The sequence below is a fragment of the Thalia democratica genome, chromosome 8 (assembly GCF_965202585.1).
Source record: "Thalia democratica chromosome 8, ktThaDemo2.hap1.1, whole genome shotgun sequence".
Lineage (NCBI taxonomy): Eukaryota > Metazoa > Chordata > Thaliacea > Salpida > Salpidae > Thalia > Thalia democratica.
Genome location: NC_139172.1, coordinates 21,668,211 through 21,682,230, shown reverse-complemented (window position 1 = coordinate 21,682,230; position 14,020 = coordinate 21,668,211). Strand labels below are relative to the sequence as shown.

At 26.6% G+C, this 14,020-nt stretch overlaps 1 protein-coding gene across 1 annotated transcript; it reads right to left on the bottom strand.

Annotated features, from left to right (window-relative positions):
• Window positions 1-326: 326 nt before the first annotated feature.
• Window positions 327-3,327, bottom strand: LOC145843003 (uncharacterized). The gene is made up of 8 exons (XM_082950473.1): window positions 3,244-3,327; window positions 3,037-3,079; window positions 2,610-2,823; window positions 2,289-2,437; window positions 1,753-1,936; window positions 1,627-1,694; window positions 1,271-1,454; window positions 327-452 (listed from the first exon to the last, which is right to left on the bottom strand). The coding sequence occupies exons 1-8, from the start codon at window positions 3,299-3,301 to the stop codon at window positions 327-329; spliced, it is 1,026 nt and encodes a 341-aa protein (XP_082806599.1). The 5' UTR covers window positions 3,302-3,327.
• Window positions 3,328-14,020: the final 10,693 nt, after the last annotated feature.

The window sequence follows — 14,020 nt, the reverse complement described above, 5'->3', positions numbered from 1 at the left end:
AACTTTTATAAAAAACAAATTGTTTTAAACTTTACACCTCACTATGTTGTGCTTTTTTCAAAAACGGATAAGCATAACTTGTTTTGCTGAAAAATATTTATAATAAATCGTTTAACTTTTTCTTCTTTTTGTTCCGGTAGTTTAAATAATTTTCGTACGGATTACTCAATGCAGTTGGCTTAAAATAGTTAAATTTATTATCTAACTTTATAAAAGTTTTTATTTTATAACTTTAAAACCATAAGTTCAAACAGATTTATATATAGTTTATTAGAAGTACTGTCATATAACTTCAATATTTGCGACTTAGTAATTAAAATCAAGATCTATTCTTCCGAAAACTGTACTTTTGATAGCACATTTTGTACATTGATTGGTCCGGATTTTACTGTGCGTGTTTTTAAACTGCTACTTCTTCTTCTAAATCGGTTCCTCTTTTTACTCTGACATATCTGAAAGATTAAAAAAAAATATTTTAACGATCTTTTTAAAGCCTAGTTTCTAAAAATATCATTTTAATTATAATCCTACTTGGGGTAGGCATGTTCTCTATTCGGCGAGTCCGATTTAAAAAAAGGATTTGCAAAAACAAAATTTTTAAAATTATTTAAAATTAATAAAAACATAAAAGCTTAGTTTTAATGATAACCGTTTAGTAAGCACTAGTTTAAAAAACCTAATTAGAAGCACTTTTCAACTAAAAATATATTTTTATTAGTTTTGCAAATTTATTTTTAAACAAAAAAGGACAAAATTTACAAGTCCTTTTGTCGATGTGACAGAAATCCAAAAGTATTTGCTGAGTCAGCATAAAAATATTATACAGACTTCATGTTTTAATTAGCTTTTAATATGTTAGGGTTAATAAGGGTATAACTAAATAAAATAAAAGTATTTTGGGTAAGATGGGCTAGGGTTAAGGGTATAAGTATAAAAAAAAGTAAATTATTTGATGGTTTAGCAAATATTAGGGCAAACACTTTTGCTTCAAAAACGGACCCAAGTTTAACAATTGATAGTCGCATTTAGGTCAATTGTAAACATAAAGATGCTAAAGTTAAGTAAATATTATATTAGTTTTAATTTAGATTTCTTACTATGTTATAAATGATTAAATAAAAACGTCATTAATTATTCTAAGAGTTTTTATTATGTTTTGCTTCTTTTTCGGTACATCTTAAAGAAGTTCAGTTTAGTGTCCGATAGTTAGTTAGGCAGTGTACAGAACTTAATAAAACTATAGTCTATCACATTGAAAGTAATAACTTACTGTCATATCATTCTCACAGTCCGTGTCATCATCTAAACACATATCGATATCACATTGGAGGTAAATTGTATGCTCCAAACTCGTCCACACAAAAGCCTCAAATTCAAAATAGGGAAACGAGTAAGGAGTAACTGGAAGGTTACCATCACCAATTTCTACTGTACCATCTGCGGCGTTGGCACAGCTGTTGTTTTTTATTAATGTTATTTACAGATTATGAAAACAGAGTTAAGATTTAAAATCATGTTTAAAAAAAACATTTTGTTTTAACCAAAAACAAAACTACACGAACACATTTTCAAAATAAAATTTGACTTTGTGTACTTAAGATAACTAAATATAAAATTATTTCTAACCCAGCACTGTCAATCAGCTCGTAATCATCGTCGTAATCGTCGGTTTTAGATGCATAGCAGTTGTACAACTAAAAAAAGGATAAATATGATATTGTTGAAAATTTTTTTTAATTTTTATAAACTAACCGTTGCCACAAATTTATCTGTATTATTTACTATATTTGCTTCAACGTAAATTGTATCTGTCAAATTGTAAACTGTACCAGTAGCTACATCGCTAGTTGCGGTAGTACCATCTGGTGCAGTAGAAACTAAATGAAGTTCAATAACAGCTGTTGCGTTTTCAGTTAGATTTGTTCCTACGTAAGGACTGTTGAATTTAAAAAAACATATGTTGATCATTTTGCATTGTGTATTAAGATATGTACTAAAGTTTATCTTAAGCAGCTATATTTGAACAAAATGGAATTATCTTAAGCATATATTACTACAAGAACAATACCTTGTGACTTAATTAGATGAATATGTAGTATGTTTAGCAAAAGTATTGATCTTATCGTTAATTTTAATTTTATAAGTTATTAATATAACAATATAAGTATTTTAAACAAGAGTTATTGAATAAGTACAATTATAAAACTATCCTTTTTAAGAAAAAAACATTTTTGCAACTTTTTCTAAAACTTCTGACTGAACATTTGCTATGCTAATTGTAAACTTACTGTGTAGTTATATTCACAGAAGTGTCGTAAGTGACATTTTCTAATGTCTTGTTATATCGACAAATCACTGAAAATGTTCCACATTCTGATCTTCTAATTACGGTTGAGTTCATATGTGGAACTCTTGAAACAAGCATGGTTATTTCAGTCTGTAAGATTTTTTATGGTATCAAGTTTTAAGTTTTTAAAATAACTAAAGAAAATGTATAACTTAAAAGTAAAATGCATAATAACCAATTTTTAAATTTAAATATATGTTGATATAAAAGTACATATAGCACATTTACAATAAAAAAAGTTTTATTTTTAATTTGTACTGACATAATCTTCAGAACTTTTATACACTGATGAAATACCGCAAGAGTCAAAATCCTCAATTTCAATTTCATAAGTCCCTGAGTTTTCAGTGAACTCGCATTCTGTAGCAGGTGCCACTCCGCTGGGATCGCAATACTGTGTAGTCCCTAATACTAAACCCGATGCATTAGCCCATGCATCAATGCTTCCAACAGGGAAATCTGCATCAGGTACCACACTGCAATTTTGTCGTAGGCATTATTTTCAAAGTAATAATAAGGCTAAGTTATTAAATTATAAGACTTTTTTGATAAACTTCCATACTTTGAAAAGTAATTCTATGTGTGTTAGAATTGTTATGCTGCTAGCTTTGTTAAAATAAACAAAATTTTAAAAGTACTAAAGATATATTGTTCTTTTTCTCATTATTTCAAAAAATATCTAAGCTTACCTTATAGTGATGTTGTTTCCACAAGTTGCAGTGATCGTTTGACCTTTAGAAATTTTTTTTTGTAATAATACAACAGTAAGAATTTAGCCTTACATAATAAATTTTTATAAGCTATCATACTAACTATTTTAACAAAAACGTCACTCTTTATTTTACTATGTCTAAATTTTCATTAAACTCAAATACTTAAAAATTTTTGTTACTTACCATGACAATTAGAAATTGTAAACAGAAGTAAACAAATAAGCACTAAATAGTTGCACATTGTATCTTAATTATTTTTATCAATACTGCATAAAAAGTTTTTGTTAAACGGGTTCTATTATATTTTATTGGTAAAAAACTAGGTTTTTAAATTTTGTTCTTGTGAATTATTTTATACTTATATTGAAAGCTCTACTTAATGTTCAACCAAACTTGTTTTAAATCTCAAGAACATATTTTGCTTAACACTCATAAAAAGCACTAGATCCACATAATTTTTAGTCCTCTAAAGTATAAATATTTTGTTTTTGTCAAACATCATTAGATTAGACAATTTATTAAACTATAAGTTATAAAAATATTTATATATTTGTAAAACATAACTTGACACCTTAAACTTCTACCACTAAAATTTCATACACGATTAATATGTAAAAGTAAAATACAAAACTTCAAGTTTAAATTTTACTTCACACTAAAAACATCTCACAGATGTTGTTGAAATTGATTCTGTCAGTTTAAAATTTAACGTTTTAAGCTCTAAAACAATTCCGGTAAAGTGATTTATACATCCGGACTTCCTGCTTTAAACACAAACAGTATACAAGCTTAACGCTTAAAATTTGCTGTTGTTTATAAATTTTTATGCTTTAAAAAAGTTTAAACTGTGTAATATATTTTTCAAAGGCTATTAACAAGTTTGATACGCTGAGGAATCTTTTGTTTGCGTTATACGTTAACACTAGTTAAACTATGTTTTTAGAACATTAATTTTTTTTTTTATACTTTTATTTTGATACCTTGACTTTTATCAAAATCAAGAACTATTATTTTTTTTTCTTACACTTCTTATATTAAACTTATGCAATTATAATTTTCTAACCGACTAATAGTTATCAACATAGGTTTTTTAGTCTTTAAGTTCATATGTGTTTTTTATAAATTTATATTTTAAAGCAAACTCACTAAATATAAGATATAGATATACGAAATTAAGTACTTGTAAAAATTTTTATCATGAAAAAAACTAGAGTGAAAATTTCAAAAAACTTGAATGTTATTAAAAAATAAGATTTAATCAATTAACATATCAACCAAAAAATTTCAATATTTTCTTTTAGAATAAAAAAACAATTTGTAGTTTTTATAAATATTTTTGAATATATATTTGCAGCAGTAAGTTGAAGTTTTGCAGATATTCATAATCAGATATTCGCATTTTTGAACACTTATTCGCTATAAACAAGTTTGCGTAAAAAAAATTAATGGAGCTTACAATTTTTATTAAAACAAAAAACATCTTAAACGATTTATCATTTGCAGCAGCCTCTAGATTTTTCTTAGTTTATTTTCTTTAGTTACAAATAAAAAAGTAAACTGCTTTGACTTAGCCATCAAACATCTTAAAGCTCTGTTTAATAAAATGCTTCATAAGAAATAAGTAAAAGTAATTTTCAATACCAGGCTACTGCTATTCTCTAAAATGTTTCGTCAATTATTCCACGTAGTAATTTTCATAGTAGTATTGACTAAACTAGCCAACCTTTTATTTTTTCAAGGCTTGATGCAGTAACAAAAAATATAAACTCTAATCTTGGTTTTAGTTTTGTTATTTCATAAAATATAACTCTGTAAATTATTTTTTTCTCAAACCTTGCGCAGTTATGACAATAAGGTTGCCTAAAAAAAGAAATTGAAACCAGAGGTTGTTGGCACGCCAACTTCCAACGATTATTAAGAAGGGGAGGGGGCTTAAGCGTTTGCTAAGAAATCTTTGGCCCTAAATGCGAGTACTCTTTGCTAGAGTTTGTATCATATTGTCTAGGTTTGAACTAACGAAACGAGATATATTATTTTGTTATAGTTGAAAATTTAGTTGAATAAAAACTATATAATAAGTATGATTAGGTTTAGTATAGAATACAAAATAGTTGGGATAAATGTATATGCTGTTTATGAAAACTATAGATACTATAAATTCAAAAGTAAACCAACTCAAAATAAATATAAATACTTAAAATGAATAAAATAGTAGATTTAGACCAGGGGTCGGCAAGTAGTTGGTAGTCGCGGGCCAAATTTCTAGTTTCCAAAGTCTTCGCGGGCCGCAGTTTTAGTTTTAGTGACATTTGAATAATCTTATGGTTTTAGTTTTAGTCACACTAGAGAAAAGTTTTACTTTTATTCACCTTATCATTTAAAATGACTTTTAGCTATACATAGAATGCCTATTCAGATTAATATTCATTAGATTATGATTTACATTGACTAATATACTTTAATAATTATGTACTAATATTTTTAATAAAATATGTACTTTCATAAGCACTTAATAAGTTAAACTTAATACTTTTTTAATTTTACTTACAACCTAACTCTCTATAACAACCTAACTTGAAAGACAATTTATGGGTTACTTTTATACATTTGTTATATCATCAACACTTTTTCATATTTCTAAGAATATTTACTTCGAAAAAAGTTTTTGCGAGTTAAATAATTTACACTCATTAAGAAATTTAGTAATTAGTTAACATAATAAAATTAATACCTGTTTGTATTCCAAAAAGCTAAAACAAATGATTTAACATAACTAATTCTCATATACTTTAATAAAATATTTTATTAGTAATTAGACTTTTAAATGGTTGCCACTAAAAAGCAAAAATGTCTGAGATGTATCAAACCAGCTAAAATTTATTAAAATTTGAAAAAGCTTATAAATAGTTGTTAATCAAGCTTAAATACCTATTTAAAATATCATCATTATCAAAAAGTACAAAAAGTGTAAGAAAACAAGAAAAAAATACAATTAGTAAGCTACACAACAGTCATAAAAACTATTCCGAGAATTGGAAGTTTTTTTTAAAGTGTTTGAAATATAAGCTTCACACACACCTGAGTTTTCAAGCTTTTAAAATAGCCTGTTTGTGTAGCAATCCAGTTTAAATAAAGTTCACTACATTAAGAAATAACAAAGGTTATTAACAGTAAGTAAATTACATGCCAAAAATATATAAGTCAGCTGGAATGTACAATTGAGTTTCTTAAACAAGTTTAACAAAATTATAAAATTTTATTAAGTCATTAGCAGAGTAGAATTTTTTTTTATTAAGCATGATAGCAATTTTTTATTTGCAATAAGAATATTGCATTTAAAAAGTTAATTGTAAAATAGAAGACGAGCTACAAGAATAAACGTTAGTTAGGAGTTATTGCCAGAAACAATAAAGAAAAATCACCAAAGTCATTTCCTACAAAGCCCATTATTATCTTCAGTAACTACAGAATAATCAGAAAAAATTGTTAAGGCAAGTTTGAATAGCAAAATTTATTACCTAAAATGAGTTATCGTTTATAATTGAAAACTTTTATAAAGAATTAATGTTGGTGGTAATGAAAAACTTTTGTTTATTTCTTAAATGACAACATGAAGTCGCGTTTAGGAAATGCATTAAGGTTATAAAGTCTCATAAATCAAATTAGGACTTTAATCAAACTGTTAACATGAGAGCACTGATAGAAAAACTATTGCTCATCTGAGAATTTTTATTAGAGATGTTTTTACTAACTTTGACATATTAGTAGAATTTCTTGGTTTAGTTCAAACGCGAAGCACAACAATCGTTGAATTTTTTCAAGTAAAGGTGCAATGTACCAATACGGAGTTTTTGGAAGTACAATTCCTTCTTTTATTTTTAGTATATAGTTTAGTTAAAGTTTAAAAAAATGTCTTAAAACATTTATCAATAATAAAAAATACTGTAAAGCTACTATAGTATATTTTTTAATAAAAAAACATTTATTTGGTAATTTTTTTTGAGTCAAATCGAAATTTCATTACTTTAAATGTAAAAATTGTTTGAAATTCCAGGTTTTTTTCAAAAATTCTCAAACTCAAGTTTTTTTCCAGAATTTTTTACCGTAAATTCACAAATTCAAAGCTTTTTCGGGATTCAACTTTTTTGGCAAGACTGATTGTTCATTCTTTAATGTACAAAATAATTCAAATAATATTTTAATTTCAGCTGCAAGACTTAAAATTTAACATATATTAAAACTCAAACTAACACTGTGGATTGAGCAAAACATACATCATAAGTTTAATTTGCCACTCTTTCAAGCAAAAAAGCCAGTCTGAGTCAACAAAAACATTCCTGATATTTTTGTATACAAAAAGCAATTCTAGCCAAAAACTTAAAAAATGGCTTAGTTGGCCTGAGATTTGAAGTCTTCAAATAGTGATAGTCTGAGTGTGTGGCAATGTTTAGTTGTTTATTTGCTTGAATTTAACTATTTTGATTAACAATGTACAAACTTTATAAATTTACCATCCCTATATCTAGTTTATATTAAATAGGTAGCTCGAAAAAACAGCAATTGTGTGTATTGATATGCAAGGCATAAAAATTAACTTAGCTTGAAATAAACAATGTTTGAAAAATGGAATGTATACAAAACAAAAACTATAACAAAATATAACAAAAGGGTTGATCATGCCAATTCGTATGATCGAATTGGCATGATCAACCCTTTTGTTAAATTTGAGCTTGTCTCACGGCAAACGGAAGTCCGGACTTGTTCTGCAGACTTTCGCCGATTTTGTTGATTGTACTAAAACGAGCGTACCAGATGTCTTGCCTAGTGGACAATGTTTTAAACGTTGCACGGCAAAGACAATGCTGACGTCACTAATCATTGCCAGCAAATGGTTGCTTCATGCGAAAGCATGATAAACCGTTTGTAGATTGACGACTACAAGTTTTTCGGTTGTGACTGACTGATGAGTCCTAATAAGGACGAAACCGGTCTCAGTCTACCGAAACTTGTGGTCTGATGATCGAATTGGCATGATCAACCCTTTTGTTAAATTTGAGCTTGTCTCACGGCAAACGGAAGTCCGGACTTGTTCTGCAGACTTTCGCCGATTTTGTTGATTTTACTTAATTACTGTGCATTAATTTTGTACAAAATGGAAATCATTTGCATTAGGTATTATATAACCAACTTATTAAATCCAAGCACTCTTGACACTCTTTTTCCAGATAATTACTTACTGTTGTAAAAAAGAAGTAATTATGAAACTGAGAAACATATCCTGTTAGAACGCTAATCTGTCTTTTTCACATTTTTAAACTAAAGCAGTAATTACTTGAAATTATTTTAGAATGTTATAGAGAAACTTGAAATCAAACTAATCAAATTAAGTCGAACTACCGAAAAAATTTAAGTAGAAATATAATTTTGCTCAGCGGGCTACATTTACATGCGCGCGGGCCACAAAATTTTCTTTTGCGGGCCGCATTCCATTCAAAAAAATAACATGCTCACGGGCCGCAGATTTACCCTTCGCGGGCCACAATTGGCCCGCGGGCCGCAGTTTGCCGACCCCTGATTTAGACCAATATTATGCTAAAAGACTCAGGTTTTAAAAATCAATTAATTTGTATAAACTCTTATAAAATTTTAAATTAGTGTTATCAAAAATAGATAAAGTAATGAAGTTGGTCAAATATTACACTAACGAAACTTAGGCTCAAAGAAAAGCAACAACATTTTATATAAACTATTATAAAGTTTTAACTATCAACACACTGTTCACAAAGGTAGATGAGTTTACTGGATGGCAATCGACTCTCACTTTTCAATTCCACCTGCAACAAGTAAGTTTACACTCTCCAGTCCTTCAGCTTAAATGACTAAGCTAGCTGATGACATGTCATTATAGCAACCAATTTAAAATTTCCTTTAGTAAAACTTGTAAACAGTTTATTTGTTGTTTACAAGTTTTCCCAACAACATAGTGTTTCCAATTTTAAAATTGAACAATATATTATTAAATGAGGTTCCGTTAAAAAATCTTACAAATCACTTTTACTTAACAGAAAATAAAAAGTCAAGCTCAAGTATTTTCTGCTAGTCAAATTAAAACATTGGCAATTCTGCTAACGATAACATTTTGTGCAAAAAAGTTTGTATATTTAAGTGTAAACTATTGGTACTAGAATTAAATCATTTAAATAGAAAATTAAGAGTAGTAGGTTAGTGTAAGTTGAGTTAAATTTTTATTCTAGTAACTAATAAATTGTTTTTATCTTTTTAGTATTTGATAACATTCACAATTGAGAATCAAAAAACAAAAAAATGACATATATACATTTAAAACTATTTAAAAGAGCAAAACTAAACGTTCATTATAATTTTTTCTAAAAGTTAAGAGCTTTTTATAAAAATAATAACAAGTATTATAAAATTTTGACTATAAATTAGAAAACTTGAACTTTACAAAACAAAACGTAATACTTTAATTGAATTAAGCTAAGTTCGTGCAGTTCTAATTTACCAAAATTAACTTATTCCTGAGAGTCGTAACTATAGTTTTTATAAAAATTGTTAATAATGTCTAACGCTAGTCTTTTTTTTTTTTTAATAAAGTGTTTTTAAGTTTAAGTAATTCAAACAAAATCCCAGTGAAGCTAAATACAGAAGTCTTCCGGTTATGTTCACATAGTGAAAGCAAACTCAGCTACACTCAGCAAGCATTAATATATAAATCTTTAAACTAGAATTTTCTCAATCCTAATGCTTTTTACTGTGCAAAGCTTTTTTTTTTGTAAAAAATTAAATTATGAAATGTCTAATTTATTTTTTTGTTAATTTGTGTTTTGTTTGTAAGGCATTCAATTTTAGCGTAATTATATTAAACAAGGTAAAATATAGCATTGTTTGAAAAATATTTGTTATGAAATAACTTTTTTTAAAATTACTTCTTAAACTTTTGTTTGTTTTTATTAAATATGGTTCCATTTAGATACAGTAATCTCTCACATCTTTACGCACTTATGACGTTATGCACTCTCGTTTTGTTACGCATTTTAGAATTCTAAAAAATTCAAAAACTAAAATTTTAATATTGCACAAATTAGGTTTATTGTATATTTTTTATTTAAAATTTGTTTTAAATGCTAGCTCACCTCTCTATATCTTTTTAATTTGTAAACTTATGTTTCTTGACTAATTGATAAACATTTAGTTATACCTCATTATATCAGAAATTTTGTTAAGAATAAGAGATTAGATTAAAATTCTGAAAGAAATATGACTGTGTTAAATAATGAAAGTGTAATTCAATTTGCTAGTTAATGAAAAGGCTTTAACCTTTATAGCTTAAGTGTCTTAACACCCCTCCTTTTATAACTTTTAATAAATAAAATTTTCAACTCCTAAATTTCTTATGGCATAAAATTTCATTCTTACTCAAAAAATTCATTAATATATCTTTAATACAATGCAAGACAAGTTTATCCTTATGTGGGCAAAGGTCAAATTAAAAAAAGTTGTAGTAACATAAACAGTTTTATTAAACATTTTTTTATACTTTATACATTTTTTTTCAAAAGAAGAAATTCATTACAGCACCAAATTCATATTTTTGTAAAAGGCTATGGAAACAAATTTTAATACAGACACCACACCATTTCTTAATTGTAAACAAATGCTTAATTATAAATTGAATTTGCCAAGTAGAATAGAATATAAATGTTAAGTATCAAACAAGTCACATATAAATAAAGATAAAATATACTTATTATTAAAACTAGTAAATTCTTTTTAAAAATATTGTTAATTTATACAAATTTAAATCTTTTTTTTTAATTATATGTATAGCTTTATCTTTTGTTTTCATATTTATAAATGAAGTAAACAAATTGTTAAAAGTGGGAAAGTCCCCAGTCTGCTTTTAACTAGAAGCAATATAAAAAAAAAAGCCATTATAGTAAGTATACTTGGTACCTCTCGTATCTTTACGATCTCTCGTATATTTATGCACATTTTCTGTGGACACAATGTGCGTAAATAAGCGAGAGGTTACTGTAATATATATTATGTGATATATATTTTTGTTTAAGTTTTATAAGCATTACTACTTATATGTATTTTAGAAAATAAATTACAACAACAAAAACATAACTTTAAGTTTACAACACCTGTAGAAATTTTAAAAGTGAAAATTAAATTAAAGTTTTTGAATAACTTATATACAAACAAATACATTTAACAATTCAAAAAAAACTTGTAATTTATTATAACATTTTCTTTTATTTTGCTAAGGTTCGGATTTTGCCGAAGTTTGTTATGATGATAAGGTCTAGTTGGTGCCAGTATTTAGAACAGGGGTGTTTCAAAGATACTTTATGCTGCAATTTAGTTTTTAAAATTTCACCAACTGTCTACAGAGATTCTGTTTATGACAAAAGTCTAAAAGGCGTTGACCGTGATCCAACCCTTGTACTAAAATCACCCAAAATGACAAGCTGATTGTTTTTGGGTAATTTTTTCAACATAAGGTTTAATTTCTCATTAAGGTATCTTTTATTAGCTCGTAAGAGTACAGCGTAAATTAATATTAAAAATATAAATTAAGCATAAGTACTTGAATAACTAATAGTAAAACAAATAAATTAACAATTTAAAACAAAACTAGTAATGTATCATAACCTTTTATTTTTCGCTAAGATCCAGATTTTGCCGAATTTTGTTATGAAAATAAGATGCGCAAGGTTCAATAATTTTTACAGATTATACGTCTAAAAACGTAAATTAGGTAGTTTTTGTTGTCAAAAATACAACTAAAAAATTTAACAATTTCATAAGTTTATCTTAAAAAAAAAGGTAATCATATAACTTAGTAGCTTTTTAAATAAAAAAATGCCATATAAAACAAAATCAGATCCATCTAATTTTTAAATATGGAATATCATTAATTAGTACATGATATGATTTTTTTTGCTAGATAAAAAAGTTTTAATTAAAAGGTCAGTAAACACGCATTTTTTAAGTTTTCGAAGAAACTTGCTTTCTTTTGTTTCTTAGCAGAAAATATCTCAGAGTTTCAACACTCGTATTTATCTTTAGAAACTTGCATTAAATTTTAATCAGTTCTGAAGGTAGCATTACAAGTTAAGTTTGTATTGAAACACCATACATATTTTGACAACTGTAAATAAATACTTTATAAATTTCTACAAATGCTGTCTTTAACAACACCAGGTGTTAATTGTTTAAAGTTATATGATAAGTTCTAACATCATTGCATAGACAAATAATGATAGTGCATAGAAGCATTCGTTTAGAAGTTAAGTTTTGCTTTATTGGTCATGTTGAGAGGATGCAAGACTACGGCTTAACCAAAATTTTTACTTATATAATATATATATAGAGCTGGTTGAACTACAAAAAAGACGCTCAAAATATTTGGTCCTACAACCTGGTGCACGAAGAACCTTTCGGTTATCGAGTCGCAAACCACGGACATCTTTTAACGTCTTGTCCAGGACAGAACGAACATGACATAATGTATTTGGTGTTCGCTGTAAACTAGGAAAACCTAAAAATAGTTGCGAAGAAGTTTTGACGTACATTCTCTGAAGTATCAAGTATCTACGATAACAAACTTCCAAAAATTTCTTTAGATTGTGCAGTTTGGAGATTAAAAACAAACCAAGCTCATTTTTGTCTAATAGTATTTATCGCGTTGTTATAAAAATTTTGATTAGGAAGGACTTAAAACTCAAATTTTAAAGAAGAAAAATAACTTTGTTTTCTTTACTCTTACAGTATAATTTATTTAAGATTGGCTATAAAAGTCATCAGCGTGAGTAAGAAACTGATTATATTAACCATATGCTTGTTCGTTTATTGTTTAATTATTTTACTAATTTTTATAGTAGTTTTACTTAAACTTTTACTTTTGTTTACTTTGCATTACTTATCTTCATTTTCAATGGTTTTGTTATATATTAAGTTTGGTGATGCCTTAACACTACCAGGAGTATTTCTTATAAGTTACTCATATAAACGTGAAAACATACTTACAAATAAAGTTTTTACTTCTAATGACAAAAAAGTTCTTAGAAGCCTACTTTGACTGAAGATAAACTTTTAAACTAGCTGGTTATACTTTAAAATAAAGCAAAGAAAGCTTTTTAAGCTAGTAAAACTTGTGCAAGCTTAATGTGAGAAGTTATTGAATTGCAACATTACTTAAGTTATTTTGTGATAAAACTATTCCATCAACTTGTTAGCAAAACTTTTTTTTTCTAAGCACATTAAACTACTACAGTAGTTTATATTTGTGTATTTATTTACTGATTCATGTTTTTAGCTACTTACTTTTAAATAACTACCAGTTTGTTTTTAAACTTATTAATGCCCATTGATACTTTGATAAATTAAAAAAAAAAACAAAACGCCAGTTTACTTATTAATATTATAGTTGTTTCATTGATATATTTGATAAAATATGTTCAACAGACAAAAAAGTCTATTATAGTTGATTTTAAGTATAAAACGTAATCAAAAGTTCATCGAAATTATGGAAATTAAACTAAAGTAATATATATTTTCAAATTTATAGAGCTAATATCTCAGAACAAAGGTTTAGGCTACACAAAATTGATAAAAAAATATTTGATCTAGTGAGCTTTCTTTAGTAGTTCGTATACATTTTAACACTGAAAACCTATAAGGAGGAAACGTAAATACAATTATAGATTTATAATAAAAGCAATTGTTCCTTGAGCCTGTTTTATTTTACTAAAATAAATGTCATAGACTAATATTTTTTGTAAAAAACCGTTTTTCAATGCTACTTGCTTAATAACATTAACTTTAACGATAACTTTAACAGAAGTCTCTATGATAAGCCAAAAAGAAAAGTGTTTTAAAAATGCTTCCACAGATCCTTGATTATAATCAATAAAAAACTAAGTTTTGATAT